The sequence below is a fragment of the Capra hircus genome, chromosome 6 (assembly GCF_001704415.2).
Source record: "Capra hircus breed San Clemente chromosome 6, ASM170441v1, whole genome shotgun sequence".
Taxonomy (NCBI): Eukaryota; Metazoa; Chordata; class Mammalia; order Artiodactyla; family Bovidae; genus Capra; species Capra hircus.
This window is the reverse complement of record NC_030813.1, coordinates 59,177,672-59,191,925: the sequence shown is the minus strand read 5'-3', so window position 1 is coordinate 59,191,925 and position 14,254 is coordinate 59,177,672. Positions and strand designations below refer to the sequence as shown.

General features: G+C 37.7%; 1 protein-coding gene across 2 annotated transcripts in view; it reads left to right on the top strand.

The window, feature by feature from the left end:
• The window catches only part of UGDH (UDP-glucose 6-dehydrogenase), a 32,040-nt gene extending 18,042 nt beyond the window's left edge, over positions 1-13,998 (top strand). For both annotated transcript variants that reach the window (XM_013964591.2, XM_018049379.1), the window contains exons 3-12: positions 87-188; positions 3,292-3,492; positions 3,601-3,798; positions 4,507-4,654; positions 6,793-6,887; positions 8,696-8,826; positions 9,048-9,181; positions 9,650-9,741; positions 9,856-9,966; positions 12,537-13,998. In XM_013964591.2, the coding sequence (XP_013820045.1) occupies positions 87-188; positions 3,292-3,492; positions 3,601-3,798; positions 4,507-4,654; positions 6,793-6,887; positions 8,696-8,826; positions 9,048-9,181; positions 9,650-9,741; positions 9,856-9,966; positions 12,537-12,647 (1,323 nt within the window). In that variant the 3' untranslated portion in view covers positions 12,648-13,998. The remainder of the gene's footprint in view (positions 1-86; positions 189-3,291; positions 3,493-3,600; positions 3,799-4,506; positions 4,655-6,792; positions 6,888-8,695; positions 8,827-9,047; positions 9,182-9,649; positions 9,742-9,855; positions 9,967-12,536) is intronic.

Below are 14,254 nucleotides of genomic sequence, written 5' to 3'. Positions count from 1 at the left end.
CCTGAATGAATGCAATTCTATACTATTGGGTTATCTCATCTGGCTGGTAAAATTTATGTGCAACTTCGTTTCTTTTCTCTTTTTAGCCAGGACTAAAAGAAGTGGTAGAGTCCTGTCGAGGAAAAAATTTATTTTTTTCTACCAATATTGATGATGCCATTAAGGAAGCTGATCTTGTGTTTATTTCTGTAAGTATTTTCCTTTGCTGTGTGAGTTAATGTATTCTTGTCTGTATAGAAGTTTCATTGTAGTTTAATAATAAATCCAGTGGCATTAGGCCATAGCATTACTTAGTATAAAGCTGTCCAGTTGAATTTTGATGCTTACTAATTTTATCCAACAATTCACCAAACTCTATGATCATCTGATCATTTCAGATCATTGAATAAATAAGTTCAGAGAAAGTTCTAGTCTGAGATCTAGAATTAGGAAGTGTTGATAACTTGTGAGCACACATGAGCACATAGGGTGATAGTATATGTATTTCGTTGTTTCTTGGTTCCCCTGCTTAGTGTAGGTACGGTAAAAAGAATCAGGTAAAGTTTGCTGCAACTGTACAACCATCTCCTATCTAGATGAATTTATATTCCAAAAGTCATTTTAAATTAATTATTTAGAACTTGGCATATCTTGATTAGGTTGTTAGGCTAGTCCATAAATAACTTCAGTTCATAATAGAACTTAACTGTTGTACCTTTGTAATTAAAAAAAAAGTAGAATCAGTGCTTGGGAATACACTCTGGTAATCCAATATGTGAACCAAGGTAGCTTTTTTTCTTGCTGTTTTGGTGGCTCAAATATTCTGTGTGTGATGGTATAGTTATCACCAGGTGGTAGCTGAGCTAGCGTGTTATATGACTTAAGACCTTTATAGCCTTATGGAGTAAGGGGAAAGCCAGTGGTGTGAGCTTGGACAGGGTTCCATGAGATAAAGAAAACACCAGGGGTGTCCATAGTGTAGAGATGATGTTGAATTGATTATGTGTATCAAGGCAAAAGCAGTACTGTGAAGAAATATGAACTCCAGGAGAAAGTAGTAATGAAACCCTTGGTGAAACTGCGCTATGAATTCAGTCTTTTTAAAAATTACTTCAGAGGAACTGGTGCCAGTTTTGTGACTCACCTATCCTTTGTCTGCTCAAGCTTGTAGAAGGTTAGGGTAGAGGCATAGAAAAGGAGAAATTATTTGGGAGTATCTAGATGCTTGGAGAAAATCAAGAAGTTACCTTAGTCCCAACATTTGGATAACCACAACCTAGAATGGGAATAGGGGACTTTTCTGTAAGAAAAAGAAATATTTTTTTTAAAGAATCTATTCTTAAGGCAATAGAGTTTACCTTAGTGTGTTCTGGCAAAGACAGCTGATTATACACTGCCTGAGTTCCCTTGACTCCCTTGAATCTTTCCAAGCTATTGCTTTGTGTGCCTGTTAGAGTTATTTTTGTGGTATGACTCCTACCTAGCTTCCATTTTTCTCTGCATCAGTTTTTTTTTCAAATTGTGCTTGTTGTATACTTTTCATTATGCAAAATAGCAAACTTATGCAAAAGATGGAACCAACGATATAATGAACCCCTACGTAACCATTCTCCATTGTCAACAGTCATCATGGTCATTCGTGTTTTTTGTCTTTATAATTTTTTTGGCTGCTCCTCGGGGTATGTGGGATCTTAGTTCCCCCAACCAAGGATCAAACCCACACCCCCTGCAGTGGAAGAATGGAGTCTTGACCACTGGACCACCAGGGAAGTCCCCAATCTTCTTTTATACTTCTCTCCCATCCTAGATTACCCAAATTATTTTTAGGCGAATTCCAGGTAGGAATAGTTTTATGCTATGGAATCAGTTTTCAATGGTTATCTTTAGAGCTCCTTTGCCTGGGGAAACCATCTGATCATCCCACATCTCCAGCATGGCTCACATTGTCTTATCAGTCGTCTTCGCCCTTCTGTGCGCCACCGCACCTTGACTTCCATACCTAAGTCTTTTCCTAAGTTGTTCCATGCATATAAACAAAATTTCCTCATGCTTCTCACACCTCATCTAAATCTTCATGTTTTGATTTATTTTGGTTTCATGCTTTTATTTGGTCTCCCATTAAGTCATAAGCTTGTCAAGAGAAGAAAATTGGTGCTACATACTGGTTCAAAAATTATTCCTATATAGAAGTTTGGACTTCTCAGAGTATTTTCACTTTTATGTGAATGTTATGAAACTCATGAGTTAGATTTTAGAGCATGTGTTATTCTCATTTTCCAGTGAGGTCATTGAGACAAAGGCAGCCATACTTCCCCACGGTTACATGATACAGCTACACCAAAACTAAATGCCTGGACTCTGAACTCATGGTTTCTTTTTCTTTCTATATGATAGTCTTTGTCTGCATAGTGTTCTGTATCCTGGAGGTGCTAGATAATTTCTAGTTCTAAATAGCCAAGAAAGCATTTGTGAATGACACTGCAGACATTTATAAAAACTTATTGATATAGGTCTATAAAAAAAGGAGAGTACAAGGAGTTTTAAGTTTAGTTTTAAAGACTAGGATAATATGTATACATATAATCAGGAGAAGAAGTAAGAGAGAACTTACATTTCATTTCAGTCCATGAACTCCTTTTGGAGTCTCCTTCATCTTTATATCTCCAGTCTTAGCTTAGTGAAGTGAAAGTGAAAGTCACTCAGTTGTGTCCGACTCTTTGTGACCCCATGGACTATACAGTTCATGGAATTCTCCAGGCTAGAATACTGGAGTGGGTATCCTTTCCCTTCTCCAGGGGATCTTCCCAACCCAAGGATTGAACCCAGGTCTCTCATATTGCAAGAGGATTCTTTACCAGCTGAGCCACAAGAGAAGCCCAAGAATACTGGGGTGGGTAGCCTATCCCTTCTGTAGTGGATCTTCCTGACCCAGGAATCAAACTGGGGTCTCCTGCATTGCAGGTAGATTCTTTACCAACTGAGCTATGAGGGAAGCCCAGATGAGCTATGTGGGAAGCCTAGTCTTAGCTTAGACCCTGCCTATCCTGCTATCCTGACTCTGACACATATATAGTAGCTTCTCAATAGAAATGTAGAAATGTAATGAGTGAGTTCTCCAGGTACTTCAAGCTGTTCCCTAAGGTATTATATTTATAAAATGTATTATTTCCATGGAATTAATAGAGGGTGAAACCAAGCCTACTGATGCTGTTAACTTCCCACTTGACTAGTCAGTTGTTGGTCCAGGGTGTATCTTGATATAAGTGAACATTTCACAGATACTTTGTTCTTAATTCCGTATACTTTCATCAGGTGAACACACCAACCAAAACCTATGGAATGGGAAAAGGCCGTGCAGCAGATCTGAAGTATATTGAAGCTTGTGCTAGACGCATTGTGCAAAACTCACACGGGTACAAAATTGTGACTGAGAAAAGCACAGTCCCAGTGCGGGCAGCAGAAAGTATTCGTCGAATATTTGATGCAAACACAAAACCCAACTTGAATTTACAGGTATGAAAAAGGAAGCATTAGAATCTGGCCTTCTTATGTAAATATCAGTGCTTTGAGTTGTCCATAATGAATTCTAGCTTAAAACTTTCCTTTGCTTTGGGATTTTAGGTGCTGTCCAACCCTGAGTTCTTGGCAGAAGGAACAGCCATTAAGGACCTGAAGAACCCAGACAGAGTACTGATTGGAGGGGATGAAACCCCAGAAGGCCAGAGAGCTGTACAAGCACTATGTGCTGTGTATGAGCACTGGGTTCCCAGAGAAAAGATCCTCACCACTAATACTTGGTCTTCAGAACTTTCCAAACTGGTTAGTATGTAGCACTCAACTCTCTATTAAGTTTAAGCCAAGGACTTATTTTTCTTAATGCTGATAAGCTACCTAGGTACTTTTTTAATAAAAGATATGCTTATGAAGATAATATTCTTGTGTATTATGAAATAATTTCATAAAGGGATCAAGTATTTGGGTTAGAAATATTTTAGAATATGTAAAAGAAAATAGAGTGTACTAAAATACTAATTTTAAAAATCACTCATTTCCTTCTTTTTATTTTCTCTTTTTTAAATCTTCACCTTTATTTATTTATTTTTTAAAATATTTATTTATTTGGCCGAACTGGGTCTCAGTTGCAGCATATGGGATCTTAGCTGTGTCATGTGGGATCTAGTTCCCTGACCAGGGATTGAACCCAGGCCCCCTGCATTGGGAGCAAAGAGTCTTAGCCGCTAGACTACCAGAGAAGTCCCTTTTGAGGCCTGACGTGCTGTGATTCATGGGGTCGCAAAGAGCTGGACACGACTGAGCGACTGACCTGAACTGAACTGAACTGAATCATCTTTCTTCTCTAATTTAAAACATTTTTCTGAACCAACCCACCCATTGCCTCTTTAGATTGAACCCATCAGAAACTTTCATATCTCCTTCAGTAATTTGCATCAACTTGATGAAATATAATGCAGATTATATAAAATGTTTATCTTAGTTCATTGTATTCTTCCTTTTTTTTGTTTAAAGACAGCAAATGCTTTTCTGGCCCAGAGAATCAGCAGCATTAACTCTATAAGTGCCCTCTGTGAAGCAACAGGAGCTGATGTAGAAGAGGTGGCCACAGCCATCGGAATGGACCAGAGGATTGGAAGTAAATTTCTGAAAGCCAGTGTTGGTGAGCTGAAAGTTTTCTATGCATCTAGAAAAAGTTAGACCTCTAACTTTAAGGAAGCCTTTGCTTGACACCCTTAAAATGATGATTTCATTATACATGTAGCCTTCAGCTTATCAGGGACTTTCTAAGTGAGACAATAGTTACATATTGTTTAATAATTAGTGACTGATTAGTATATAAACATGGTTCAGTGTTTCAGAAGAAATATATTAATGTTTTATTAGAACATTTAGGTAGAATAAGTTTAGGAGATCACATCAGAAATCATGTAACACCTTACTGAAGCAATAGGAAAAAATTCCTTATCATTTGCTTTTCCTACTGATCAGTCAGTTCAGTTCAGTCGCTCAGTCGTGTCTGACTCTCTGTGATCCCATGAATCGCAGCACACCAGGCCTCCTTGTCCATCACCAACTCCCGGAGTTCACTCAGACTCACGTCCATCGAGTCCGTGATGCCATCCAGGCATCTCATCCTGGGTCGTCCCCTTCTCCTCCTGCCCTCAATCCCTCCCAGCATCAGAGTCTTTTCCAATGAGTCAACTCTTCACATGAGGTGGCAAATGTGACCCTAGTGAAATATCTTCATTACTTGTGGATTCCATATTTGTGAATTATTTAGCCTACTTGCTAAAATGTATTTGTAACCCAACATCAGTCCTCATCTGGTCATTTGCAGATATGAACAGAGCAGCATAAAATTTGAGTCACCCAACACATACATTCCCAGTTGAAGTTGAATAAGGCAGTACTCTTACCTTCTTGTTTTAGCCCACATACTGCAAATGTCTGCTGTTTTTGTGGTCTTTTTAGTACCATATTTTTTGCATTTTGGTGCTTTTTCCCCTCTGTGATTTCACTGTTTAAAATGGCTCTCAAGAATATTGCTGAAATTTTTTCTGGTGTTCTAAAGTGTCAGCAAATTATGATGTGCCTTACAGAGAAAATACATGTGGTTTGATAAGCTTCACTTCAGTGCTATTGGCTTTGAGTTCATTGTTAATGAAGGTCAACAATATTTTTAAATAAGGTGTCTCTAAATATAAGCACACATAAAACAAGATTATGTTGATCAGTTGACAAAAAACATTACCAGAAGCTCCCAGGAGCCTAATGCTGTATTTTACCTACAAGCAGCACTTCAGTATTTGCTAATTCAGTCTTTGTGGTGAATTTATAGGATATAACTACTGAGTTTAATGAGAATTGTGTATATTTTTGGATTTAAATTAATAAAGTTGATGTAAAGGTAAAAAGAGTCTTTTACAGATTGGGCCACAGGCAGCACTTCCTATGTTTCTGGGGCTTTATGCCATTTTTCAGTACTGATTTCCTGGCCTTTTCTGTCTTTCTGATATTTACTTCTAGTGACCATTTAATAAAAATAGCTACTGTTTCCTGAAGGCATATTATGCAACAAGTTCTGAAACAGGTGTTTTATATATCTTAATTTATAACCTGTTATATAAAAGTGTTGCTGATTAAGGATTGGGGGAATTTTCATAAGTTGTTCAGTCATACAACTAGTGAGTGGCTAGGTGTGTCTGACTTCAAAGCTCATGCCAACCCTCACTGTATACTGCATTGCTCTCAAACAGCGGTGGGCGAACTATAGTCCTCAGGCCAAATCTGGCCCACAGCTTTTTTTTTTTAATTAAGTTTTATTGGAAAATAGCTATGCCCATTTGATTACATATTGTCTATGACTGCTTTTGAGCAACAAAGGCAGAATTGAATAGTTGTGCCAGAGACTACATGACCTACAAAGTCTAAAATATTTTTCACTGGGAATGTTAAAGTTTGCCAGCTCTGTGTTAGAGTGAGAGATGTGGAGCAGTTATACCAGCTAATGATGGAAAAAATAGAAATGTAGCCACAATAAAACTTAAGTTAGAAAATTATTTTAAATTATTTGTAATTATTTAAAATTATTTATAACTATTAGGAAATTATTTATAGTTGATTAGTTTCTTGCAAATTTCACATAATTTATAAACTCATTAATTTTCCCCCATTCAAATTTTATTATTAAAAATCCTAGCATAGGCCTTCTGATTAGTATGACACAGAAATTTGTAACATGATTTAGTTGTGTGGTTCCAAATGAAAATATTGTCATTTTTTTTTTTCTTTCTTCAGGTTTTGGTGGGAGTTGCTTTCAAAAGGATGTTCTGAATTTGGTTTATCTCTGTGAGGCTCTAAATTTGCCTGAAGTAGCTCGTTATTGGCAGCAGGTATTTATAGTCAACAGGTTATGATTAACTTCCGATTAAAACATGTCATCTTTTTCTGTCAAATGTTTTTGAGAGTATTAATTTTTTCTAGGAACTCAATTATTATTATATTCAATTTGTTCATTTTAGGTTTATTTATTGAGCTTCTGTGTTTATAATTTGTCTGTTTTGGTAATCAGCTATGATGAAAGTTTATGATAAACAAGTATTCCTTTTACTTTTAATAACAAAATTTGCTCCCTGTATAAAGCAAGAGCTTTTAATTGTAGTTCTTCATCTTGAAAGGCATAAGAGAGAAGTAAAAGAAGAACCTCTGTTGTTATGCTTGCAAATGGTTTGCATGTGTTGATATTTGTTTTGTCCCTTTGAGATTCACAGAGCTAAAATTGGAGACCCTACTCAAACTGGAAATAGAGTTAACATTTATTGAGTGCTTACTCTGTGCCAGGCACTCTTTAAAGTACTTTGTATGTAGTATCTTAGTTCTCATCATTAATATTATCCCAGAAGGAAATGGCAACCCACTCCAGTGCTCTTGCCTGGAGAATCCCAGGGACGGAGGAGCCTGGTGGGCTGCCGTCTATGGGGTCTCACAGAGTCGGACACGACTGAAGCGACTTAGCAGCAGCAGCAGCATTTATAGATGGGGAAGCTGAGGCTTAACAGTGTTAAGTAATTTGCTCAAGATACCAGTCAGTGTATGTATCTTTTCCAAATATTTTTTCCCAAGGCTTATAATTTTTCAGATTTCAGCAGTGAGTAGGAAAGTAAGGAAATGAGCATTTTTAGGGAAATAAACACTTCTAAGTTCCTTTCACTCACTCTAGTGTAACGGCTTTATGTTACTGTCCATTGTGGGGAAAATGCAGATAAAGGCTTCATTTTCCAGGTTCCATGGCAGTCCAGTGGTTAAGATTCCACAGTTCCACTGCAGGGAACACAGATTTGATCCCTGGTTGGGGAACTAAGATCCCACAATGCCTTGCAGCTATTGGCAAAAAAATAAAGGCTTGATTTTTCTAAAGCTTTGAGCTCATTTCCCAAGCTTTCAGACTCTGAGATGGCTTCTGGAAGCTTAGAGCCTTAAAAAAAAAGTCTTTCCTTAAATTCCTCTGGTCACAAATATGATGTTTGTTTATAAATTCTTAGGAAAGTAACAGATTAGATGATCAGAGACTTTACTGGTCACAAATATGATGTTTGTTTATAAATTCTTAGGAGAGTAACAGATTAGATGATCAGAGACTTTTACTTGTAACATTCAGTTAAAAATTTCTCCAAATGTTCATGGTGTTATGGTTCATCTGGAGGCAACTGTAGCTCTGTACGTGGTTTGACTGTTCTCTATCTTCTTTCTACTCACACTCAGTTTTGAAGAGGGGTCTGGTTAAGCATATGAGCGAGTACTTTGGAGTTTAGTTGCTTCCTTAGGGTTTGGAGAAGTTGGCTAAGGAGAACACTATTTTCTATGTGCCTTTTTAGGCTGGCCTCATGGCAGACCTCAAATGGGGTTGGAATTTACCTGTGCTCCTCACCTTAACATTCATCCCAGTCTGATGCATGTAAAGTTAAAACCAAATGAAACTTATAAACTTTTCAGGGTGGGGAGGAGTGGGAAAGGAAGGGAGTGGGTAAATTCTTTGTTTTTTTCTAATCTGTGGATACTAAAGAGGTTGGAAACTTTTGCCTCCTGTTAATTCTTAAGGTTTGTATTTATACAAGAGTACTAACCATAAAGGTATACGCAGTGTATACACAGGCTGTACCACTTTTAACTGATCCTTGCATAATTGTGTACATCCTTTCAGGTTATAGACATGAATGACTACCAGAGAAGGAGGTTTGCTTCTCGGATCATAGACAGTCTGTTTAATACAGTGACAGATAAGAAGATAGCTATTTTGGGGTTTGCTTTCAAAAAGGACACCGGTGATACAAGGTATTAATTCTTTCCTTTTTGAGAATCTTAAATCCTCATCCTGATTTTTTGATGGTAGCTGTATATGTGAAATACATGTATGTGTATAGTATAAAGAGTAAAAAAATGGACGTTCATATCCTCACAAGAAATAGAATCTCACCTGTATATTAAATCCATAGGTATTAAAATATATGCCATTCAGAAGCATAGCAAAGCTGGGTTTTGTTTTTTTCCTTCAGAGAGTCATCTAGTATATATATTAGCAAATATTTGATGGATGAAGGCGCACACCTCCATATATATGATCCAAAAGTACCAAGGGAGCAAATAGTTGTAGATCTTTCTCATCCAGGAGTTTCGAAGGATGACCAAGGTGAGTCAGGCTTTGTCTCCCACATGTCATTTTGAGTTTGGGCTCCCAAACTTATTTATTCTCTGGAAACCTTTGGTTGTTCAGTTTTTGTCATTGTTATCATTGCTAGGCCCCTCTTTTCAACCTATATTCTCTAAAATTAAACTCTGAGTCATTGCTTCATCAACTTTGATTTGAAATAATCCAGTGGATTAGTAATGTAATTACTAATTAGTAATCAAGTAATGAAGTAGATTACTCTAACAATGTTTCCAAGATATTCTTTTAAAAAGCCCCAGAAATTATAAGGAGATGCTTCTGGGACAAGACTGGGGACTACTCCAGGCCCCTCACTGTTACCCCCACTCATATTTCAACCAGACCATTCCACTTCTGTCAGACTCTCAATTCCTCCTGCAATCCTAGTGTTAAAATGCATAATTTCAAATCACTCCTCTCTTACTGCAGTTTTTTGTTGGGTTGTTACAGTGGCCCGGCTCGTGACCATTTCCAAAGATCCCTATGAAGCCTGTGATGGTGCCCATGCTGTTGTGATTTGCACTGAGTGGGACATGTTTAAGGTGAAGTGACAGAAATGAGATTAAGGAAAATTTTAGAGGTGTTCTAATAGCATTTGGGGTGGAGTATGCGTTCCTGTATATGCTCTAATTATTTCTCTGGTTCTTTCTTTATAGGAACTGGATTATGAACGCATTCATAAAAAAATGCTGAAACCAGCCTTTATCTTTGACGGACGACGTGTCCTGGATGGGCTCCACAATGAACTACAAACCATTGGCTTCCAGGTAAGCATCATCCTGAATTGGTTTTGTTTCACTTGTTGGGTCGTTTGCCTTTTGAAATGGGCTTTGAGTTTCTTCGTTTTCATCTTTTTCATTTATTTTTTGGCTGCACTGGGCCTTCGTTGTGATGTGCGGGCTTCTCATTTTGGTGGCTGCTCTTGCTGCAGAGCACAGGCTCTGGAGCACGTGGGCTTCCGTAACTGCAGAACATGGCCTCCGTAGTTGTGGCTCACAGGCTTAGCTGCTCCTCGGCATGTGGGACCTTCCCGGATAAGGGGTGTCCCCTGAACTGGCAGGTGAATCCTTAACCACTGGACCGCCAGGGGAATACCTGGCTGTAAGTTTTATGATTTTAATATTTTCTCATTTAGCAGTAACATAACTCTGGGAAAACGTCAGTCAGTTCTCTGGGAAGTCTCTGTGGTGTTTGTGAAATACTCTACTCCCTCCTCAAATTCATAACCTAAAGGGCATTCAGTTTGGTCTCTCTTACAAAGTTTATAGGGCCAAGATGTGCCTCACCCTACCTCGTATAAACATCAAGTAAGAAAGTATAGGCATTATTTTTTTTTTTTCCTAGAGCCTCCAAAGCTGCTCTGTTACACTGTGCGCGCCACACTGACCCCCTCAGAGGCCAGGTCATTTATTCCTATAGAAATGTGTTAGTACTATAGTTGTCCCATGATGGTTTAGGATCCTCTGTCTCTGAGTGCTTAGCACTATGCTGGTGCTGTGAGAGGTCTAAATGAAAAGTATGGGAGCTGCAGGGGTGCCTGGCCCTCTTTTAATGCAAAGCTTGTCAGTCAGTTATGGAACGTTTGGAGAGCAGACAGAAAGCTGCACAATACATTTTGTGTTGCACCCACTTCAGTTCTACCAGGGGCCTCAAAGGTATTAATAAGAAAGAGCCCCTTTCCATTTCCTCAGCAGACGTGGAGTCTGGGCCCCGAGGGGGAGGTTGGGAGGATAAAGAAATCTGCCAAGAGATTGTTGTCAGCAGAGTCCCAGAGCAGAGCAGAGTGTGGCAGTGTTTCGAGTTGGCTGTGTGCGTCTGCTTAGCACCAGCTGTCTGGGAGAGGTACTGATAAGGCCTCGTTCCCTGTTCGGAATATCTGATCTATTTCTCTTAACCTGTCGCTGACTTGTTGAAGATCCTTCTTACTTATAATTCAGTGCCCACTCCTCATCCATGAGAGATTAACTTGCATCACAAATCAGATGACATCCTTGTCAGTACACATTCCATCAAAGACCCTGGGGACTCTTCTATCCAACCCCTCCTTAGTGAGTAATGGGACTGTTTTTCCCAATCATGACTTAACTTAGCAGTGTTATTTTTTAAACATTATTTGCAGGCACAGAAACATTTTCTCTCATTGCTGTTTTACTCATCTAGAGGAGAAATGCAGAGACATATATATATAAAAAATGAGTTCGAGCTCTTATAATTAACTATTCCTAGTAAGGGTTAAAAAAACTATTAGACTGGAATTGCTAAATAAAGAGAATTTATAAGCCATTAAATAAGACAACTGATTAATACAAAGCAGAGGGACCTCCTTGGTGGTCCAGTGACTAAGACTCCACACTCCCAATGCAGGTGGCCTCTTTTCAATTCCTGATCAGGGAACTAGATCCCACATGCCTCAACAAAGAGTTCACATGCCACAGTCAGAGATCCTGTATGTAGCAATGAAGATCGATCTTGCGTGCTGCCACTAAGACCTGGCCAAATAAATAAGCAGAAGCCCTTTGTGGTATGTGTCAGCATTAAGTATTAATTTTTAATTAAAAATGTCCTTTTTAATTAAAAATACATTTCTGAAAATTAGTATATTTCTCTCTGCTGTAGAGAGGAGATAAACTATTATTAAAGAAACAGTATCTGTAAAGATAATATTGATAATTTTGGAAAGAGGGGGAAAAGTTTTAAATGTAATATGCAAAATGAAAATTGACTACTATTGGTTTATTGAAGGTTGACTTAATATGCCAGACATTGTCCTGAGCACTTTATCTAACTGAATCCTTACCACAGCCCTTCGATGTAGGTGGTTAACACCATTTACGAACAAGGAAGAAAGACCTTAGAGAGTTTAGGTATCAGCAATTATCAGTCAGGATTCCAACTGGAGCCTTTAAGACTCTGAAGCCTGAACTTCTAAAAACTATGCTGTTATAACTTATGCAAGTTTTTTAGAATAAGGGAAACAAGACTTTAGAATAGAGTTTGGAAGAATGTGAATGAATGGGAATCTGGGCTGTTTATTGCTTTCACATCTGCTTTTAAAGCCACAGTGGCATGTAATCTCCTATTCTGTTTGAGAGAGTCTGGTGTTAAGAACGAGAGGAGTGAGCATGTCTAGATATGAATATGAAAAGGGGAATGTAGACTGACTGTAGAAACAAAAAATATGGAAGGAACCAAAGGTCTTTCACAGCAACCCACACAACCTGAGAAACTTCTTCTGCCTTTAAAAAGAAAAAAAAGTCTTCTAGGTTTTAGCCCTTATTACACTGTATGGCAAAATGTTACATTTAGGTATTGTTAACAATTTTCTTTTCTCCTCTAGATTGAAACAATTGGCAAGAAGGTGTCTTCAAAGAGAATTCCATATGCTCCTTCTGGTGAAATTCCAAAGTTTAGTCTTCAGGATATGCCCAACAAGAAACCCAGAGTATAGACATTGCCATTTTTATTTGGAACTTTTTTGGTACTTCAAGATAGCAAATATCTATCTGATAGTAAATGATAAATGAACCAAGTGCTTTTAAGGAAACAAAACTATTTTTTTAATAATCAAATTTATACTAGCTATATGGGAATTAGCATATCTGATAATTATGAAACTAGAATTTTTTTACGTATTTTTATAATATTGTTACCTCAGTGATTGGATGAGTAGCAAATAATCATGTTGGTTTTAATGGTGTCGATTTTTGTAAAATTAAACTTCAAACACTTTTTACTTTAGAAAATATCTTTAGGCAGCACTTCAAAATCGAATGGTAACGGGAGTGACACTCCTCAGTTTTTCTGATCAGTGGTTTATCTACTTGTCATTAAGTATGTATTTTCACTGCTGGAGTAGGAAGTGACTACTCACTCCAGTACTCTTGCATGAGAAGTTCTATGGACATAGGAGCTTGGCCGGCTACAGTCCATGGGATTGCAACAGAGTCAGACACAACTTAGTGATTAAACCACCACCCCATGTATTTTCTGCCATGAAATGGCTGTGCTAAATACTGGGCTAAACCTGTTAACCTTTCCAATAGTGTCATGGAGATTTAAAGTTTTCTGGATTAATTGGGTGAGGTGTGTTCCATGCCATTTCTTGTCTCCCTGAACTGAGGAGGGTGCCATGGACAGAATGTGGCCTTTGTGCTTTTTTTCCGCCTATGCTTCCACGTTGGAAGTAACCCTACAGGTCTGGTTTGGTTATTGTTCTTTTGCTTCTTTTGTTTTAATGGGCTGTATCGATGGTTTCTTGAGTCCACTGCCCATTTCCAATCAATTCAAATAAGACTAAACGGTAATCTTTTTTTAAAAAAACATGAAGAAAAAAATCAGTGTAGTGAAATGAAAGTCTGTATCATTCCTTGTTTTTCCTCACTGATCATTGTTTTTTAGTCTAAAAGCCCAAACTATGTTACTTTTACTTGGTATTTTATTCCTGTGACTTACTGCAGTTTCTCCCATTTTAAGTAATAAAATCAATATAATCTCATACATAAATTTACAGTAGTAGATTTTACAAGTTAATGTATAGCATAATCCTAAAATAAGGAATTTTGTGTTTTCATCTGCTTTTTTTCTTATGTCTCTTGTTGACTTATATTTGATTTTCTCTTGTGTTTATCATTATTGAAATATGTCCATTTGATGCTTGTGCTCTGCCGAGAGTATACAAATTGAGTTAAACAGATACAAATCTCATCCTTTAGGAATTTTGCAGTTCAATAATAGAGATAAAGATGAGGACAGAGACATCTGTACAGATATCAAATACATAAATAAAATATTCTTCATAAGCCAGTGTGTGGGTTATTTTTTGTCTCGTGCAAATTCGTGACAGTATGACATTAGACAGGAAAATCACTCCTTTTTTGAGAAAGGGGCATTATGTTGTTGTTTCAAATGATGCAAGAAAGGAAGAGAACAGACCAGGTATTGGCAAACAAAATCCCATGGGCCAAACCCGGCCAGCAACCTGTGAGCTAAGATGTCTTTTACATTTTTACATGATTACATTTTAAATGGTTTCATATATATTGCTATCTGACCCTT